The sequence below is a fragment of the Microcaecilia unicolor genome, chromosome 1 (assembly GCF_901765095.1).
Source record: "Microcaecilia unicolor chromosome 1, aMicUni1.1, whole genome shotgun sequence".
In the NCBI taxonomy this organism is placed as follows: Eukaryota; Metazoa; Chordata; class Amphibia; order Gymnophiona; family Siphonopidae; genus Microcaecilia; species Microcaecilia unicolor.
Window position 1 is genome coordinate 246,043,816 of NC_044031.1, and position 19,734 is coordinate 246,063,549.

General features: G+C 44.7%; 1 protein-coding gene across 3 annotated transcripts in view; it reads left to right on the forward strand.

The window, feature by feature from the left end:
* Window positions 1-19,734, forward strand: part of SEMA5A (semaphorin 5A) — a 976,513-nt gene that overhangs the window by 771,159 nt on the left and 185,620 nt on the right. For all 3 annotated transcript variants that reach the window (XM_030205332.1, XM_030205321.1, XM_030205342.1), the window contains 2 exons: window positions 1,241-1,422; window positions 18,325-18,468. In XM_030205332.1, coding sequence (XP_030061192.1) covers window positions 1,241-1,422; window positions 18,325-18,468 — 326 coding nt within the window. The remainder of the gene's footprint in view (window positions 1-1,240; window positions 1,423-18,324; window positions 18,469-19,734) is intronic.

The following is a 19,734-nucleotide window of genomic DNA, read 5'->3' on the forward strand; positions in this document are numbered from 1 at the left end:
CAGCGAAATGTTGCCTAATGTTGCCTCTAACTGCCCATATCAAAACTGGCTAATGGAGAGGTGGTCCGGGGATGGAGTTGGGGAGGAGCTGTCACTTATAAGGCACGGTCCATATTTAGTGCCAGTGCCTGCATAGCTAAGTGGCCTTTGGCTGCCTATTTTTGCAGGTGCTGGCACGGAATCAGCCACCATCTGCATAACTTCCAAGTTGCTGATCCGATCTACCCCTCTTTTCCAGTCCCCCCCCCCTTTCTGATTCCCCTGATCCCACAGCTCCTTTGACCAAACCCCTCCCCCCAGTCCTGATTCCCATCCTCCTCATCCAATCACCCTGTTATTATCCCTCCAATCTCTCCACTCGGGCCAACAATCCCCCTGTTCTGATTCCCCCTGACTTCTCATTCCATTTTCCCCTTTATGATCCCCCCATTCATTCAGAGAAAAGTTGGCTCCTATGCCTCCACATCTTGTCCCCCCCCCCCCCCCCCATCCCTAGCTATCCCCAGGACTTACCCAGAGGTGGTTTCTGGTAATCTAGTTGGGCAGGAGATGTCCCTTTCCACTCCTGCTATGTCTGGGGCAATTATATAGAAGGCTGACCCCTAGGTGAAGTACCATTGCATTACTGCTGAGGGTCAACATCACCGTTTTGAACCTGGAATCAGATAGGGAGTGGCAATGAATTTGGGGGACAGGGGTGGGGGAGGGATCAGGAATTCTTTCAATGGATGAGGAGATTTAGAAAGGGAGGATTGGAACCTGGTGGGGAGGAATCAGAACCAGGGGGGTTTGGGGGACTCAGGGGGATTGGGAATTGAAAGGGGGGGGAGTTGCATAGACCTGACTGATACCTTTATGCAGGTCTCAGCCGACATTCTTCTGGGACCCATGTAAGTGTCTTGTACTGTATGACCTGGCTGAATATCAGCCGGGACCCACTAAGTGCCAATAGCCAGGACATGCCTGGCCCTGAAGTTGAATTCTGCTGCCTGAACATGGCCTGACAGTGAATTTCTGGGTCTAATTTAGCTGGCAGTAGTCAGCAGTTAGGAAAATCACTGACCGCTGCTAGCTGAATATTGACCGGTTAGTTTATTAATAATTATTAGAAAAGAGAGGATGCATTTGCTTATCACCTTTGAGTCTTTTTTTAAAAAGTAATGTGCATGTTTACATTAAAATCTGATTTCTCCATTCTCCGCATCTCCATGTATCCTGTATGTTCATGCTTTTATTCTAGACGAGAAATCTGACTGTGGATGGAGGCTATGGGGCATGGGCGGAGTGGAAACCCTGCACCCATATCGACGGCAGCATAGTTGGTTCCTGTCTCTGCCGAACTCGCTTATGCAATAGTCCATCTCCTCAGTGTGGAGGCTGGCAATGTGACGGGCCTAGTGTGGAAATTGCCAATTGTTCCAGGTATGTCAGATGAGAGGAGAAGACATGCTCATTTTTGGGGGGTTACTATTTCTCTGACACATGTGAATTCTTTCCTTTCCCTGGGCTAGAAACATCCTACCAATATCAAATGTTTTATCAGTCGACACAGTTTCTGTGTTCCCTTTCTGTTCTTTCTCACTGATCTTGTCTTTGTATTTATTTGTGTATCCTGCTGTCCAGGTAATGTTATAAATAACTATAAACTTTTCGTATATATGTGTAGTTTAAACACACTCTGGTCAATATTCAGTGAGAATTAACAGAGTAGGAGTGGCCCCTTCCGAGTTATCACTCTGGCCCCAATGCTCAAAAGTAAACATGGGCGCTAGAGGCCATTAGCACCGTACTAACGCCCACATTTACCTGCGCAGAATGTTCAGAGTGGTCTAGTGCGGCAAACAACTAGTAAGCCTGGCCTTAGCGCAAATAGGGGCCCTTTTACTAAGCCGTGCCAAAAAGTGGCCTGTGCTGGTGTAGGCACGTGTTTTGGATGCACGCTGGTCTATTTCCTCAGCGCGCCTGGAATAAAGGGATTTTTTTTTATTGTGCCAGAAAATGGACATGCAGCAAAATGAAAACCAGCGTGCGTCCTTATTTGGCCTGAGACCTTAACGCCACCCATTGACTTAGCAGTAGGGTCTCACGCGCTAACTGGGTGGTAAGTGTCCAGTGCAAACCAACTGCCGATTACTGCCGGATAAGTGCCCCGTGGTAGAAAATAGAAAGTGTTTTCTATGGCGTGTTTTGGGCGCGCGCCTAAAATGGAATTACCACCTGGAGCATGTGGTAGCTGGGCAGCAGTGCCAATTTGACCCATATTGGACATGCCTTAGTAAAAGGGCCCCACAGCATGCAAACGTAGTCAGGCTTATGTTAACGAGATCATTTTGTATTCCTCCCCAATGCTCAGAAAAGAGCACCTGAAACAAAACTGCTTTATCGCTGTAAAAAATAACACCAGGTCGGAGCAGGCATTACGGTGTTGAAAGAGACGATCTTCATGCTTCTCTCATGATATTTTTTTTTTTTGCAAAATCTGCCAATTTTGATTGCCCTTGGATGCAGAAGGAAGCCCGTGTTAGCCCTTAAGCACTGGCTGTGAGAAACAGCAGATCCCACACATTGGCGTCTCTTTCCTGCATCTAAATTGAAATCGTCCATGCTAACAAAAAAAAAAATTTAAAAATGCACAGTGAAAGCACATATTGGTCTCTGTTTCCCTCATCTAAATATAAGCTTCCAAGCTGAAAAAATTTAAAAAGCTTATATTTAGGCCACAGAAAACAGGCACCAATGTGTGCTTCACGTTCGGGTTTTACCAGGCGCATGCGCACAGGAGCCGATTTTAATGCAGAACTTTTCTGCATATCTGCCAAGCACAATCTTCCTGCGCCAAAGCACAGTCATCCTGCCAAACGCCCTAATGCTCAACCAGGGTGGACTGGCGGTGGAGCTGGGAGTTATCCAGGCATCACTGATACTCAGTGCCGGTGCCCAGATAACTATCCAAGTAAACCGGATTACATAAACAGCAGTTCTAAACTACTTGGAAGCTGCCTGCATATCCTCACAGCTGCATCCGGGGTGACTCCCAAATCCACCCCGACCTTCCCAGGGCCTTCGCCACAGTTACCCAGGGCTTTCGCTCCACCTACCCAGAGCTACCAGGTACTTCTTAGCCAGGATCAGGTGACCCTCAGGGGGAGGAATGCTGGCTTCGGCCTAACCCCTGGTAAGCCTTTTCTTGGTTGAGAGGTGCCCAGCTCTCCCACCGGTTGCCTTCTCAGGTGCCGTGGAGGACTTGCAGCTCATCTGCATATCCTCGGAGCCTTCGCCGGAGTGACTCCCAGGTCCGTTCCGATCCACTCGGGGCCTCTGCTCAAGGTGCCGCGCGAAAGCTTTCCTTCTAATAAGTTCTGGGAGAAGAGGATATTTCTCTGGTAAGTGAACAAATTTTGCTTGTGCTTTTGGAACTTGAAGATTGGGGTTTAAAGGAGGAAGTGTAAGTTAGTGATAGGCTGATATCCTTAATACTTTAGCAAGTTTTAAATTACGGAAAAACTCAAAAAACACTAAGATGGAGTCAGCAGTCCAGCAGCGAGAGGGGTGCTATCCAGTCTTTTGCATTGAGTGTCACATGTATGATTATCTCCCAATTGGTGAGGTGTCATATGTGTGTGCCCGATGCAAAGAGCTCCTAGCTATCAGAGAACGTGTCCGTTCTCTTGAGGCTAGAGTAGCAGACTTGATGGAGCTGAGGGAGACAGAGAGGTACATAGAGGAGACCTACAGGGATGTTGTAGAGAAGTCCCACCTCCAGTCAGGTAGCCCCTGTGCTACCTTGGAGGAGGGAGGTCTCCTAGAAGGAGAGCATCACCCTGGTGAAGTAGGAAGTACTCCTGTAGCCAGGACCTGCCCACCAGGGGATGTATTATCCTTTCGCACCGAGGATATATCTCCAAATGTTGCCCGGGAGGGAAAGGTTAGGACAGCTGTTGTACTTGGTGATTCGATCATTAGGCATATAGATAGCTGGGTGGCTGGTGGACGTGAGGATCGCCTGGTGACTTGCCTGCCTGGTGCGAAGGTGGCGGACCTCACGCGTCACCTAGATAGGATTTTATATATTGCTGGGGAGGAGACGGCTGTCTTGGTACATGTGGGTACTAATGACATAGGAAAATGTGGGAGAGAGGTTCTGGAAGCAAAATTTAGGCTCTTAGGTAGAAAGCTGAAATCCAGATCCTCCAGGGTAGCATTTTCTGAAATGCTACCTGTGCCACGCGCAGGGCCCAAGAGACAGGCAGAGCTCCAGAGTCTCAATGCGTGGATGAGACGATGGTGCAGGGAGGAGGGCTTTAGATTTGTTAGGAACTGGGCAACATTCTGGGGAAGGGGGAGCCTATTCCGAAAGGATGGGCTCCATCTTAACCAGAGTGGGACCAGGCTGCTGGCATCGGCGTTTAAGAAGGAGATAGAGCAGCTTTTAAACTAGAAATGGGGGGAAGGCCGACAGTCGCTCAAAAGAGCATGGTTCGGGATAAGGTATCTTTCAAAGATATCACCATAACAGGGAAGATAGAGTATCCTGATAGTGAGGTTGCAAAAGAGATTGTAGTAGATCGGGTATCTTTAAATAACAATAAAAATCAGACAAAAGATTGCCAATTAATACTGTCAAGTACTAAGCATGATGTACTTAGGAACAACAAACATAGTTTGAAATGTCTATATGCGAATGCCAGGAGCCTAAGAAATAAGATGGGGGAGTTGGAATATATTGCACTAAATGAAAAATTAGATATAATAGGCATCTCTGAGACCTGGTGGAAGGAGGATAACCAGTGGGACACTGTCATACCGGGGTACAAATTATATCGTAGTGATAGGGTGAATCGGATTGGTGGAGGGGTAGCATTGTATATTAACGAGAGCCTTGAATCAAATAGATTGAAAATTCTGCAGGAAACAAAACACTCCTTGGAATCACTGTGGATTGAAATTCCATGTGCAAAGGGGAAAAGGATAGTGATAGGAGTGTACTACCGTCCGCCTGGCCAGGACGAACAGACGGATGCGGAAATGTTAAAGGAAATCAGGGACGCAAACAAACTGGGCAACACAATAATAATGGGGGATTTCAATTACCCGCATATAGACTGGGTTAATGTAACATCTGTACACGCAAGGGACATAAGATTTCTTGATGAAATCAAGGACAGCTTCATGGAACAGCTAGTTCAGGAGCCGACAAGAGAAGGAAAAATACTAGACTTAGTCCTTAGTGGTGCTCATGATCTAGTGCAGGGGGTAACGATACGAGGGCCGCTTGATAACAGTGATCATAATATGATCGGTTTTGATATTGGCATTGAAGGAAGTGAAACTAGGAAATCAAGTACGCTAGCGTTTAACTATAGAAAAGGTGATTACGACAAAATGAGAAAAATGGTGAAAAAAAGACTGAAAGGAGCAGCTCGCAGAGTAAAAAACTTGCATCAGGCGTGGATGCTGTTTAAAAACACCATCCTGGAGGTTCAGGACAAATATATTCCACGTATTAGAAAAAAGGGAAAAAAGACTAAACGTCAGCCGGCGTGGCTAAACAGTAAGATAAAGGAAATCATTAGAGCCAAAAAACAATCCTTCAGAAAGTGGAGAAGAGAACCAACTGAAAGTAACAGGATAGATCATAAGGAATGCCAAGCCAAATGCAAAGCGGAGATAAGGAGGGCAAAAAAGGACTTTGAGAAGAAATTAGCGTTGGAAGCAAAAATACATAGTAAAAATTTTTTTAGATACATTAAAAGCAGGAAACCGGCCAAAGAGTCGGTTGGGCCGCTGGACGAAAATGGTGTTAAAGGGGCGATCAAGGAGGACAAAGCCGTAGCGGAGAAATTAAATGAATTCTTTGCTTCGGTCTTCACCGAGGAGGATTAGGGGGGACACCGGTGCCGGAAAGAATATTTGAAGCGGGGGAGTCGGAGAAACTAAACAAATTCTCTGTAACCTTGGAGGATGTAATGGGTCAGTTCAGCAAGCTGAAGAGTAGTAAATCACCGGGACCTGATGGTATTCATCCCAGAGTATTAATAGAACTAAAAAATGAACTTGCGGAGCTACTGTTAGAAATATGCAATCTGTCCCTAAAATCGAGTGTAGTACCGGAAGACTGGAGGGTAGCCAATGTTACTCCGATTTTTAAGAAGGGTTCCAGAGGAGATCCGGGAAATTATAGACCGGTGAGTCTGACGTCGGTGCCGGGCAAGATGGTGGAGGCTATTATTAAGAATAAAATTGCAGAGCATATACAAAAACATGGACTGATGAGACAAAGTCAGCACGGATTTAGTGAAGGGAAGTCTTGCCTCACCAATCTAATGCATTTTTTTGAGGGGGTAAGCAAACATGTGGACAATGGGGAGCCGGTTGATATTGTATATCTGGATTTTCAGAAGGCGTTTGACAAAGTGCCGCACGAAAGACTCCTGAAGAAATTGCAGAGTCATGGAATCGGAGGTAGGGTATTATTATGGATTAAGAACTGGTTGAAAGATAGGAAGCAGAGAGTAGGATTGCGTGGCCAGTATTCTCAGTGGAGGAGGGTAGTTACAGTAGTGGGGTCCCGCAGGGGTCTGTGCTGGGTCCGTTGCTTTTTAATGTATTTATAAATGACCTAGAGATGGGAATAACTAGTGAGGTAATTAAATTCGCCGATGACACAAAATTATTCAGGGTCGTCAAGTCGCAGGAGGAATGTGAACGATTACAGGAGGACCTTGCGAGACTGGGAGAATGGGCGTGCAAGTGGCAGATGAAGTTCAATGTTGACAAGTGCAAAGTGATGCATGTGGGTAAGAGGAACCCGAATTATAGCTACGTCTTGCAAGGTTCCGCGTTAGGAGTTACGGATCAAGAAAGGGATCTGGGTGTCGTCGTCGATGATACGCTGAAACCTTCTGCTCAGTGTGCTGCTGCGGCTAGGAAAGCGAATAGAATGTTGGGTGTTATTAGGAAGGGTATGGAGTCCAGGTGTGCGGATGTTATAATGCCGTTGTATCGCTCCATGGTGCGACCGCACCTGGAGTATTGTGTTCAGTACTGGTCTCCGTATCTCAAAAAAGATATAGTAGAATTGGAAAAGGTACAGCGAAGGGCGACGAAAATGATAGTGGGGATGGGACGACTTTCCTACGAAGAGAGGCTGAGAAGGCTAGGGCTTTTCAGCTTGGAGAAGAGACGGCTGAGGGGAGATATGATAGAAGTGTATAAAATAATGAGTGGAATGGATCGGGTAGATGTGAAGCGACTGTTCACGCTATCCAAAAATACTAGGACTAGAGGGCATGAGTTGAAGCTACAGTGTGGTAAATTTAAAACGAATCGGAGAAAATTTTTCTTCACCCAACGTGTAATTAGACTCTGGAATTCGTTGCCGGAGAACGTGGTACGGGCGGTTAGCTTGACGGAGTTTAAAAAGGGGTTAGATAGATTCCTAAAGGACAAGTCCATAGACCGCTATTAAATGGACTTGGAAAAATTCCGCATTTTTAGGTATAACTTGTCTGGAATGTTTTTACGTTTGGGGAGCGTGCCAGGTGCCCTTGACCTGGATTGGCCACTGTCGGTGACAGGATGCTGGGCTAGATGGACCTTTGGTCTTTCCCAGTATGGCACTACTTATGTACTTATGCCTGGGAACCAGAATTGAATATCAGTGGCGGTACACAGACAGCTTTCAGCAGCCTCTGATGACCTAGACACTCAGTGAAGGTAGCTGGATATGGCCTGGTGCTAAATATCCAAGTCTCAATCAGTTATTGGTGGCCAATGTTTGAAAAATACTGACTGCCACAAATTGAACATGGAGTGCACAGGGTATCCATTTGAAGAAATGTCTTCCTATCTCATTCTATTTGCAAACCATTTGAGAACTATGGAGAAATCTTAGTACCTATTCAATACCTACACTGAAGCAGATCCCCCTGAATTGCCAGGACACCAACCAGGTACCCTAGAGGCAGGGGTGTGCTGGTAAATTGTTAACAGGGAGCTCTCTCTCGCCAGGAAAGTAAAAGAGAATTCAGGAGGGGGCCAAGCCCACATTTTGGGATCCATTTGTTAAAGTAGCCATGGAGAACTGGCTCCCAAAATTCTTAAAAACTTAACAAACGGCTCTCAAGAGCCTGTGAGAGCCTGCTCCAGCACACCACTGCCTAGAGGGCACTGCAGTGGACTTCAGAAATTGCTCCCAGCTGCATAGCTCCCTTACCTTGGGTGCTGAGCCCCCAAACCCCACTCCCCACAAGTATACACCACTACCATAGCCCTTACGGAAGAAGGGGGGCACTTACATGTGGGTACAGTGGGTTTTGGAGGGCTCACATTTACCACCACAAGTGTAACAGGTGGTGGTGGTGGGGGGGGGGGGGGCCTGGGTCCGCCTGCCTGAAGTGCACTTCACCCACTAAAAACTGCTCAAGGGACCTGCATACTGCTGTCATGGAGCTGGCTATGACATTTGAGGCTGGCATAGAGGCTGGAAAAAATGTTTTTAAATTTTTTGTTAGGGTGGGAGGGGGTTAGTGACCACTGGAGGAGTAAGGGGAGGTCATCCCTGATTCCCTCCGGTGGTCATCTGGTCAGTTTGGGCACCTTTTCGAGGCTCGGTTGTGAAAACAAAATGGACCAAGTAAAGTCGTCCAAATGCTCGTGATGGACGCCCTTCTTTTTTCCATTATCGGCCGAGGACACCCATCTCTTAAGCACGCCCCCATCCCGCCTTTGGTACGCTGCCGACTCATCCCCTTGATGGAAAGCAGTTGAGGGCGTCCAAAATCGGCTTTCGATTATGCCGATTTGGGCGACCCTGAGAGAAGGATGCCCATCTCCCAATTTGTGTCGGAAAATCAGCATCCTTTTCTTTCGAAAATGCCCCTGAAAGGGAGGCCTACATTACAAAAACAAATGTAATATCTCATAAAAAATTATTAAAATTTAAGGATAGATTAATATTCTCGACCATTTAAATCACGCTGAGCTGGCCTGCTGTCGATACTCAGTGGCACTTAACCAGACAGTGCCACTGAATATCAGCTCTGATAACCATGACTCTGTCTTTACAGTGCTGAGGTGGCACAGGGGCAGAGTTGGAGTGTTCCCAGAAATTTACACATATTACTTTACAGAATACACTTAGACAGTTGTGTGTGTAACTTCTAATTAATACCAATTAGTGTCAATAATTCCTTGTTAATTGGCAATTATTAGTGCTGATTGGCTTGTTAATCAATTAAGTTGCACGAGCAAGTCCAGAATATGACCAGATTTGCAAGCAAAACCTTAGTCACACTATATAGAATTCAGGGTTAGCACCTAACTTTAAATGTGAAGATTTACACGTAGAAAACCCTGGTGTAAATTCTCACGTCTAAATTAGACATGGATCCCCCTTACTCTATAACATTGCACATAACTTATAGAAATGCCTCTGATCCACGCCTGACCCTCCCATGGCCATACCCCTTTTTTGGAGCCACACATAAAATTTACGTGTGGATCCCTGCAACTAAAAATGTGTGCATAAATTTGAATTAATGCCAATTAGTGCTGATAATTGATTATTAGCACCCAATTCATAGTGCTAATTGGCTTGTTATTCAATTAAATTGTGCATGCAAATTGGGTGCACGCCCACATTTGCATGCATAATTTGAAGTGCCATTTATAGAATTTAGGGGTAGGTGCCTAACTTTAGGCAATCTGTACACAATTATCCCCTATGGGCTAGATTCTATATAATGCACCACAAAAATCAGCACCAAAAAATGTGCCATTCTATAAGTCATGTTTAAAGTTAGGTGCAATTTATAGAACAGCACTTATGCCTGAGAATTGCGTCTAAATTAGGTGTGTCGTCCCCCCCCCCCCTTATTCTATAACAATGCACATAAATGCTAGGAATGCCCCCGTTCTGTCCATGCCCCTCCTGTTTCCAAGCCCCCTTATTCCCATCACATGTAAAATTTAGGTGTGGATGCTATGCCCACATTTATGCGTGTAAAGTCCAATTAAATTAAATTTGTGCCAATAATTACTTGTTAGAAAGCCAATTATTGGCACTAATTGACTTGTTATTCAATTAAAATGCACACGCAAATTAAACGTGAGCCCAAATTTGTGCATGCAATTTTTGGTAGCTTTTAAAGAATTAGGGGTTATAAGCTACATGCTTTAAATTTGTACAGATTCTCTTTTATAGAGCTTGAAACATTCCTATATAACATATGATTGTAATCCTGGACTGAAATGTTTCATTTCCTTTTGAGTGGTGCAGCAAAGCAAAGGCAATATTCCAGTTTATGAGGCAGGTACTGTAAGCCATGTGAAAGTCTCCAGGGAGAAATGTATTCTATTTAATTTCATGCATTATACAGTACTTGGAGTATGTTACAATTTTATAGTGATGGGTTTTATTTGCTATTTTGTAATTGAACAGACAATGTTTATGTAATATTGGCTTAAGGTAGTGTCAATTATTACTATTCTGCCCTCTGAAATTAGGCCCTTGCCATGACGTGAAAAGACCAGCTGTCCATGGCTTCTGACACAATGAAAGAAGGCCAGATATGCAATGTGGTTGCTTCAGCTCTATAAAATGGGCTTCCAAAGATACGTTGAAAGATGAAAATAAAAAGCAAATGTCAGAAGGTGGTCAGACTGCAGTTTATCAGTGATGTGTAAACTAATAACAAATATATTATAGAGATGTATATATCCGCAATATGTGTATTTTGTTAAGAAATTTGCAAATAGTACATAGCAATATTTTATGGAAACAGAATGAAGAATGCAAAATTTATTCAGTTCAGACTCCCCTACATTTGTGTAGGGATGGAGATGGAGCAAACAAAATTGGGGAACACATATTTTGGCACTTTTTCTCTTTTGTATATAAATTCTTCCTTGTGAGGAGCTATTTTATAACAGAATACCTATATGGAAAGTACAAAAAGGAGCCTATGGCAGCAAGTCTATAAATTGGCACCTCATTTTAGGTGTCATAAACTGGCATGCTTAGCACCAATTCTATTCTATTTAGGGTATTTATATCCTGCTAAAATCAATAAAGAGTCTAAACTGGTTACATAAGTATAAGACATGAATTGAGATGTGAGGAAAACTTACAAAAATTAGTCATTCAAGTATTTATCAAAAAGATAAGCTTTCAGTCCCTTGTGGAATTGTAAATAACTAGAAATCACATGAACTTGTGCAGGTATGGAATTCCACAACTTATTATCCTGAAAAGAAAAAGAATCATCATGGATTCTTCTATAGCAGATGGGAACCCCAATAACAAAGTAGAACAGAAACGAGAGCTCCATCGCATTGCTGGATAAATAATCATCTGCAGAAGAAGAGAGGAACAGTTCCGTAGAAATAGGTTAAGCACAATACAGGCAATCTGAAAAACCTATCTGAGCAGAATCTGGTAACCAATGTAATCATCTAAGCGATGGTGTCATGTGGTCATTAAACAACTGATAGAATTAGCCAGTAACAAGTCCATAGCCTGAGGACTTCACTTCAGAGAAGAACATACCTGAAAGCTTTTCAACCAGGCCTTTACACACATGCACACATACACAAGGAGTGGCACCGGCTACACTTACTATAGCAGGATATGTTTATCCACTCCTACCTTAGCTGAGATAATACTTAAGCACCTTTCTGACTGCATGTGCAACTTTCTTTCAATTATGTTCTAACTCCACTTACTCTCTTACATATCTGTATGTTCCATTTTTGCTTATACCCTACGCTGTCTATTAAAATGTTTTATTACATATTGTGCTGACATTGTAAGTACAGGACAGTGACCCAGCATTAGGCGGTCACGAGCACAAACGGGTGGTGGCCCAGCACGGCAGGAATAGGAGGCAGTATGGGGGGAGAGGGATGAAAGGTTTAGAGGGGATTGCAAGCATAGGCAAGTTAGGTAAGGGAAAAGTAAAGGGGAGGCACGGAAGAAGGGAGGACCGATAGGAAGGCAGGTAAGACAGGAAGTCTGAGAGGTGAGGTGGGAAAGAAGTGACCCCTGGGAGCAAGAAGGGAGGCGCCCGCTATGTGCACGCACATATTGTGCTAACATTGTAAGTACTATACTATACCATACTTTGTATTGTTATTTGAATTGCCCTTTGTGCGGTAATGTACCTTGTGCTGTCAGTGCTGGCCACACCCCATCCCCATCCATTGCCTGCCCTGTTCCCTTCCCAACCCCGGAAGAGCCATTTTATCCGCTTTTTCATTTTGGCTGCTCTTCTCTGTATCTTTTATAGTTCTACTATATCTTTTTGAGATCTGGAAACTAGAACTGCATACTGGACATGAGCTGTAGTTGCACCTTGTATTCGATTCTTGAAATTCTATTTTTTTACCACCACCACACACTGAGCTGAGGATTCCAATATATTGTCCACAACGGAGACCTAGAGGGGCATAATTGAATGGGGCACCCAAGTTTTCCTGAGGACGTCATCACAGGACATCCCGGCGAAGCGGCGGGGAAACCCGTATTATCAAAACAAGATGGGCGGCCATCTTTCGTTTCGATAATACGATTGGGGATGCCCAAATCTCAACATTTAGGTCGACCTTAGAGATGGTCATCCTTAGAGATGGTCGTCCCCGGTTTTCGGCGATAATGGAAACCGAGGATGCCCATCTCAGAAATGACCAAATTCAAGCCCTTTGGTCGTGCGAGGAGCCAGCATTTGTAGTGCACTGGTCCCCCTGAATTGCCAGGACACCAACCGGGCACCCTAGAGGGCACTGCAGTGGACTTCAGAAATTGCTGCCAGGTGCATAGCTCCCTTACCTTGTGTGCTGAGCCCCCCAACACCCCCCCCAAAACCCACTCCCCACAACTGTACACCACTACCATAGCCCTAAGGGGTGAAGAGGGGCACCTACATGTGGGTATAGTGGGCTACATGTGGGTATACTACTACTACTACTATTTAGCATTTCTATAGCGTAGTGGGTTTCTGGTGGGTTTTGAAGGGCTCACATTTACCACCACAAGTGTAACAGGTAGGGGGGATGGGCCTGGGTCCGGCTGCCTGAAGTGCACTGCAGTACCCACTAATACTGCTCCAGGGACCTGCATACTGCCGTCATGGAGCTGGGTATGACATTTGAGGCTGGCACAAAATATTTTTAAAGTTTTTTTTTTTAGGGTGGGAGAGGATTGGTGACCACTGGGGGAGTAAGGGGAGGTGATCCCCGATTTCCTCCAGTGGTCTTCTGGTCAGTTCGGGCACCTTTTTGAGGCTTGGTCGCAGGAAAAAATGGACCAAGTAAAGTCGGCCAAGTGCTCGTCAGGGGCACCCTTCTTTTCCATTATCGGCCGAGGACACCCATGTGTTAAGCATGCCCCAGTCCCGCCTTCGCTATGCTTCCGACACGCCCCTGTGAACTTTGGTCGTCTCCACGCGACGGAAAGCAGTTGAGAACGCCCAAAATTGGCTTTTGATTATGCCGATTTGGGCAACCTTGGGAGAAGGATGCCCATCTTGCGATTTGTGTTAAAAGATGGGCGCCCTTCTCTTTTGAAAATAAGCCTGCTAGGCCCCTTTCCTAGGTGGTGGCTTCTCATATGGAACCCAGCATCATGTGTAGTTAGAATGTTTTTTCCGTATATGCAGTAGTATGTACTTGTTCACATTGAGAGGTCTGTTTACTAAAGTGTACTAAGCAGTTAGCTCAGGTATTAAAGTGTGCTGACCAGCATTAATGTCTACTGCATGCTAAAAGCAGCCAGTATGGTAAACATCCCGGGTTGGGAAGGGAACAGGGCAGGCAATGGGTGGGGATGGGGTGTGGCCAGCACTGACCGCACAGGGTACATTACCGCACACAAAGGTACTAACATTTACACACATGATACACACGTGCCTGTTTAGAATACCAGCATATACAGTGGTGGAAATAAGTATTTGATCCCTTGCTGATTTTGTAAGTTTGCCCACTGACAAAGACATGAGCAGCACATAATTGAAGGGTAGGTTATTAGTAACAGTGAGAGATAGCACATCACAAATTAAATCCGGAAAATCACATTGTGGAAAGTATATGAATTTATTTGCATTCTGCAGAGGGAAATAAGTATTTAATCCCTCTGGCAAACAAGACCTAATACTTGGTGGCAAAACCCTTGTTGGCAAGCACAGCGGTCAGACGTCTTCTGTAGTTGATGATGAGGTTTGCACACATGTCAGGAGGAATTTTGGTCCACTCCTCTTTGCAGATCATCTCTAAATCATTAAGAGTTCTGGGCTGTCGCTTGGCAACTCGCAGCTTCAGCTCCCTCCATAAGTTTTCAATGGGATTAAGGTCTGGTGACTGGCTAGGCCACTCCATGACCCTAATGTGCTTCTTCCTGAGCCACTCCTTTGTTGCCTTGGCTGTATGTTTTGGGTCATTGTCGTGCTGGAAGACCCAGCCACGACCCATTTTTAAGGCCCTGGCGGAGGGAAGGAGGTTGTCACTCAGAATTGTACGGTACATGGCCCCATCCATTCTCCCATTGATGCGGTGAAGTAGTCCTGTGCCCTTAGTAGAGAAACACCCCCAAAACATAACATTTCCACCTCCATGCTTGACAGTGGGGACGGTGTTCTTTGGGTCATAGGCAGCATTTCTCTTCCTCCAAACACGGCGAGTTGAGTTCATGCCAAAGAGCTCAATTTTTGTCTCATCTGACCACAGCACCTTCTCCCAATCACTCTCGGCATCATCCAGGTGTTCACTGGCAAACTTCAGACGGGCCGTCACATGTGCCTTCCGGAGCAGGGGGACCTTGCGGGCACTGCAGGATTGCAATCCGTTATGTCGTAATGTGTTACCAATGGTTTTCGTGGTGACAGTGGTCCCAGCTGCCTTGAGATCATTGACAAGTTCCCCCCTTGTAGTTGTAGGCTGATTTCTAACCTTCCTCATGATCAAGGATACCCCACGAGGTGAGATTTTGCGTGGAGCCCCAGATCTTTGTCGATTGACAGTCATTTTGTACTTCTTCCATTTTCTTACTATGGCACCAACAGTTGTCTCCTTCTCGCCCAGCGTCTTACTGATGGTTTTGTAGCCCATTCCAGCCTTGTGCAGGTGTATGATCTTGTCCCTGACATCCTTAGACAGCTCCTTGCTCTTGGCCATTTTGTAGAGGTTAGAGTCTGACTGATTCACTGAGTCTGTGGACAGGTGTCTTTCATACAGGTGACCATTGCCGACAGCTGTCTGTCATGCAGGTAACGAGTTGATTTGGAGCATCTACCTGGTCTGTAGGGGCCAGATCTCTTACTGGTTGGTGGGGGATCAAATACTTATTTCCCTCTGCAGAATGCAAATAAATTCATATACTTTCCACAATGTGATTTTCCGGATTTAATTTGTGATGTGCTATCTCTCACTGTTACCAATAACCTACCCTTCAATTATGGGCTGCTCATGTCTTTGTCGGTGGGCAAACTTACAAAATCAGCAAGGGATCAAATACTTATTTCCACCACTGTACGTGCATATGTATGCACGTAATACTACCTAGGCACTATTTTGTAACTAGGTAGGTATCTTGCACAGTGCCTATTTGCAAGGGGGAGTATGTATGGGCGGAAGGTAGGAGGGGCTCCCACTTACATGTATAACTTACAGAATACAGTAAGTTACGTGGGTACCTGGCATATTTAGATAGTTGCAGTACGCCAGATCTATGGCTGGCATAAGTTTGGGTTCCTAAACGTTAGGTGTGTCTATATTGGGATGCTAGTATTCCATAATGAAACTTAGATGACTATCATTCCATTATAGAATACGAAGCCCAACCTTTAGATTCCAGTTATGGAATTACTCCCTGTCACTACTGCTAATAGTGTAGGCAAACTTAATGGCACTATTTATGCTATTGCTCCTTTTTTACCTCCAACAGGTTTTAGAAGTGTATCACCCAAAGAGATCCCTGAGATCTGAAAATGCTATGCGGCTGCCTTTAGATCATTTCCTGCAAGCCTGTTATGTAGAAACTAGAACCACTTCATTTACTGTTGCTGGCACTCAGCTATGGAATGCTCTCACAGGACATTTGCCATTGTGTAGCAATGAGGCTCAATTTAAAAAGCTTCTTAAGATGCAGCTGTTTGTAGCAGCATTTTATTAAGATTTGGGTTTAGCTAATGCTTTGATTCTTTACATCAGCTCGTGTTCCGTTTTAATGAAGAAAGCTAAGTGTTTATATGTTAGGTTTTGTTGTTTTTATGTATGTAACTCTGGAAACCACCTAGGGATAAGGTGGTAGATAAATATTTTTAAATAAATAAATGGTGTTAAGTGCATCCATGTTACGAGCAGCAGTTTATGCAGCTGTAACCCAAAAAAACAAAAGACAGCATGACCCCCCCCCACCTAATCATATGACAATCCCCTGATCTAAGCCCCGATCCTCCCAAGCATCCCCCCCCCCATCCAAGCCCCAACCCCCTCCAAGCAGGGAAGTTTGGGAGGAGGAAGGTTCATAGGGGGACCTTTGATAGGGGAAATTCTAGGCTTAGATCAGGTGTAAGCAAATGATTTTTTTTTTTGGGGGGGGGGAATCATAGTGTGAATCAAGAGGGGGGAGGATCAGGTCACTGAGCCAGTGCTGAGACTGAAGTAGAATGCCTTGACGAAAAGCACAGGTGCAGCCCCGCTATCTGATGAAGCATGTAGATTTTTGCCTCGTCCTTCCGCCACTATAGTCCTAAACACTGGAATGCTCTCCCGCAACACCTTAAAACTCAAGCGGATCACACCCTCTTCAAGAAGTTGTTGAAGACCTACTTCTTTGCCAGGACTTACTCCCCACTTGTCACTGCTGATTGATACACCCTCCTGACCCTTGCCCTATTTAGTTTCAAACTGTTAGATCCTGTTGCCCTGTCTCCTCCTTGTATACTTCTCTAAGTTGCCTACTTTATAATTTTACTTAACTTTCTGTAAGCCACATTGTGCCTGCATGAGTGGGAAAATGTGGGATATAAGCGTACAATAAATAAATAAATAAATGTAATGCAGATCCATGTGGTACTTGTCCTGTGTGGTAAATGTGGATCAGATGGCCACGCCCCCAACATTTACCACATATTAAGTTTTGCACATACTGCAAACATTTACTGAACTTTAGTAAACATCCCCCAATGTGGCAACCCGTTTGATCTCTTTAAAGAAATCTGATAAAATTAAACCCTGTATTGTGAAATTGCATTGGCTCTCTATTGAGGCAAGAGAGTTATTTAAGATGGGTTGTCTCTTACTTAAGATCACTTATGGATTAATACCACAAATTATGCTCCATTGATTTCTTAGTAATAAGATCAAAGATCATTTTCCTTCCGCTGAACTTAACAGTATTCCGTTTCATTTAGTGCGCATCGTGCCTTAGCCAGGTCTTCAGAAGGATAAAGGAGCAAGACTGTAGTAATAAATTGGAATACAGAGTTTTATCACTCCAGGAACATGAATACCATTAACCCACTTGTGTTATCAACTTTGATAGAGGCATGCAGTGCTTTGAAGCCATCCAGCTCTTGATGGGAACCATTAGAGGTCAAGGATGTCATTCTCCTTTCTAATTAACACAGAACATCTGTGTCAAATTATCAAAAAATCACAGAGGCGCAGGTTGTGAGATAAAACAGTCCAGTAAGTTAAATGCAATTTATTGAATAGCAATTAATACAATAGTGTCTTGAACACATCATTATAATACTGGTTAAATCGTCCATTTCAATCAAATTTTTTTCCAACAACTATACAACTTCTTCCTAATATACTTGCTAACATCAGTCATTCCTTAGACATTCATTCAATTTAACAATTTATAGACAGCCCTTCCTGAAAGTGACAACAAGGCAATGAACAAATAAAAAACATGCAATGTAAAAGATGCAGTTAATAAAATCATGAGCAGAGAGCCTAATGATACATTTAACAAAATCTGTGGCAAAGCACCGAAAAAACTAAGTCTCCAGGCCCTTCCTAAGTCCCTGATTATTGGATTCCTACCCCAAAGAACAAAGTTGGTTCCAAACTGTAGAGGTTATGATTTTGGAAATTCTAGACCCGATTCTTGCGTGTTTGAGAGACCTAAAGTTTCACATAGATATGTCTAGTCTACCTTATCCTACAAAGAAGGGTGGGCTAAAGGTCCTGTTGCCTTAAAGGTCATTGTACTTTAAACTTTGTTCTGGCAGAAATAGGTAGTGATACAAATCTGCAAAGTTTGTCCTTTATTGAATTGTGCACCATAGTCTTGACTAAACTCTTGCATTTTCATTCCAACAGGAATGGAGGTTGGACCCCCTGGACCTCATGGTCACCCTGTAGCACCAGCTGTGGAATAGGCTTTCAAGTCCGCCAACGTTCCTGCAGCAATCCTACTCCTCGCCACGGGGGGCGAGTGTGCGTGGGTCAGAATCGAGAGGAGAGGTAGGTTACCCTTTCACTCCCCTTTCTGATATTTCCTGTTTTTGATTTCTTAGTTTGTTTGTTTTGGTGTTACATTTTATATTTCCCCCTTTTGTTTCTTCCCCTTATTCACTACTTCCACTCCCTTTGTGTTTTTTTTTATTTCCATTTACCTCCTTGTCTCCTAACAACTAATGGGAGCAAGTTCTATATTAGAACATTCTGTTTTCACATTGTGAGGTTGTTCTGAAGCAATCGTTGCTCCCATCTGTAAGTGTGACTGGAATGTGATCCCTTTCATCTCAGTCTCCGCCCTTGGAAAATGGAGTCTTTTGGACAACTGGTTATACAGTGTTTGAATTCCAAGCCATCAAGGCTCAAATCCAACAGGGCAAACTGCAGAAAGTTAAAATGTTGCCTTTTGTTCTGTATTTCATAGTTCATATAAGCACCTTCAGAGTGATCAGAGCTTTACATACCGTATTTTTCGGACTATAAGACGCACTTTTTCCCCCCAAATTTGGGAGGAAAACAGGGGGTGCGTCTTTTAGTCCGAAGGTAGAGAAATTCAAGTTCTGGGATCCCCTGCCCGTCCGCCCTCCCTCCCTCCGAGTTCCAAGATCCCCCTCCCTCCCTTCTTCTGAGTTCTAAAAGTAATTTTACCTAGTCGGGGCAGCAGCAGAAGCGAAAACCATGCAGACTCGGCACATCACTCTTCCCTTCTGTCTCTCTCAGCTCTGGTCCCGCTCTCATTTCCTGTTTGAGGACGGGACCAGAGCTGAGAGAGACAGAAGGGAAGAGTGACGTGCTGAGTCTGCATGGTTTTCGCTTCTGCTGCTGCCCCGACTCGGTAAAATTACTTTTAGAACTCAGAAGGGAGGGAGGGGGACCTCGGAACTCGGAGGGCGGGCGGGCAGGCGGGGGATCTTGGAGGGAGGGCGGACGGGGGATCTCGGAACTCGGTGGGCGGGAGGGAGGGAGACGGGCGGACCCTGGAAACAGGAGAGATTCGGACAAGACGCACCGGAGCACCTAGGTTTTAGAGGAAAAAAGGTGCGGCTTATAGTCAAAATTCCTATTTCCCTCCTCTAAAACCTAGGTGCGTCTTATGGTCCGGTGCGTCTTATAGTCCGAAAAATACGGTATTTGTCTTAGTCTTTTTCCTGATGTTGTGCATGATGCTTCACATTGACTGTTTGTACAATCAGCTTTCAGCTCTATTTTGTAGCTCTTTGCCAGTCTAAAACAGAATTTGCTTATTGTATGATTACAGGAGGGAATGGGATT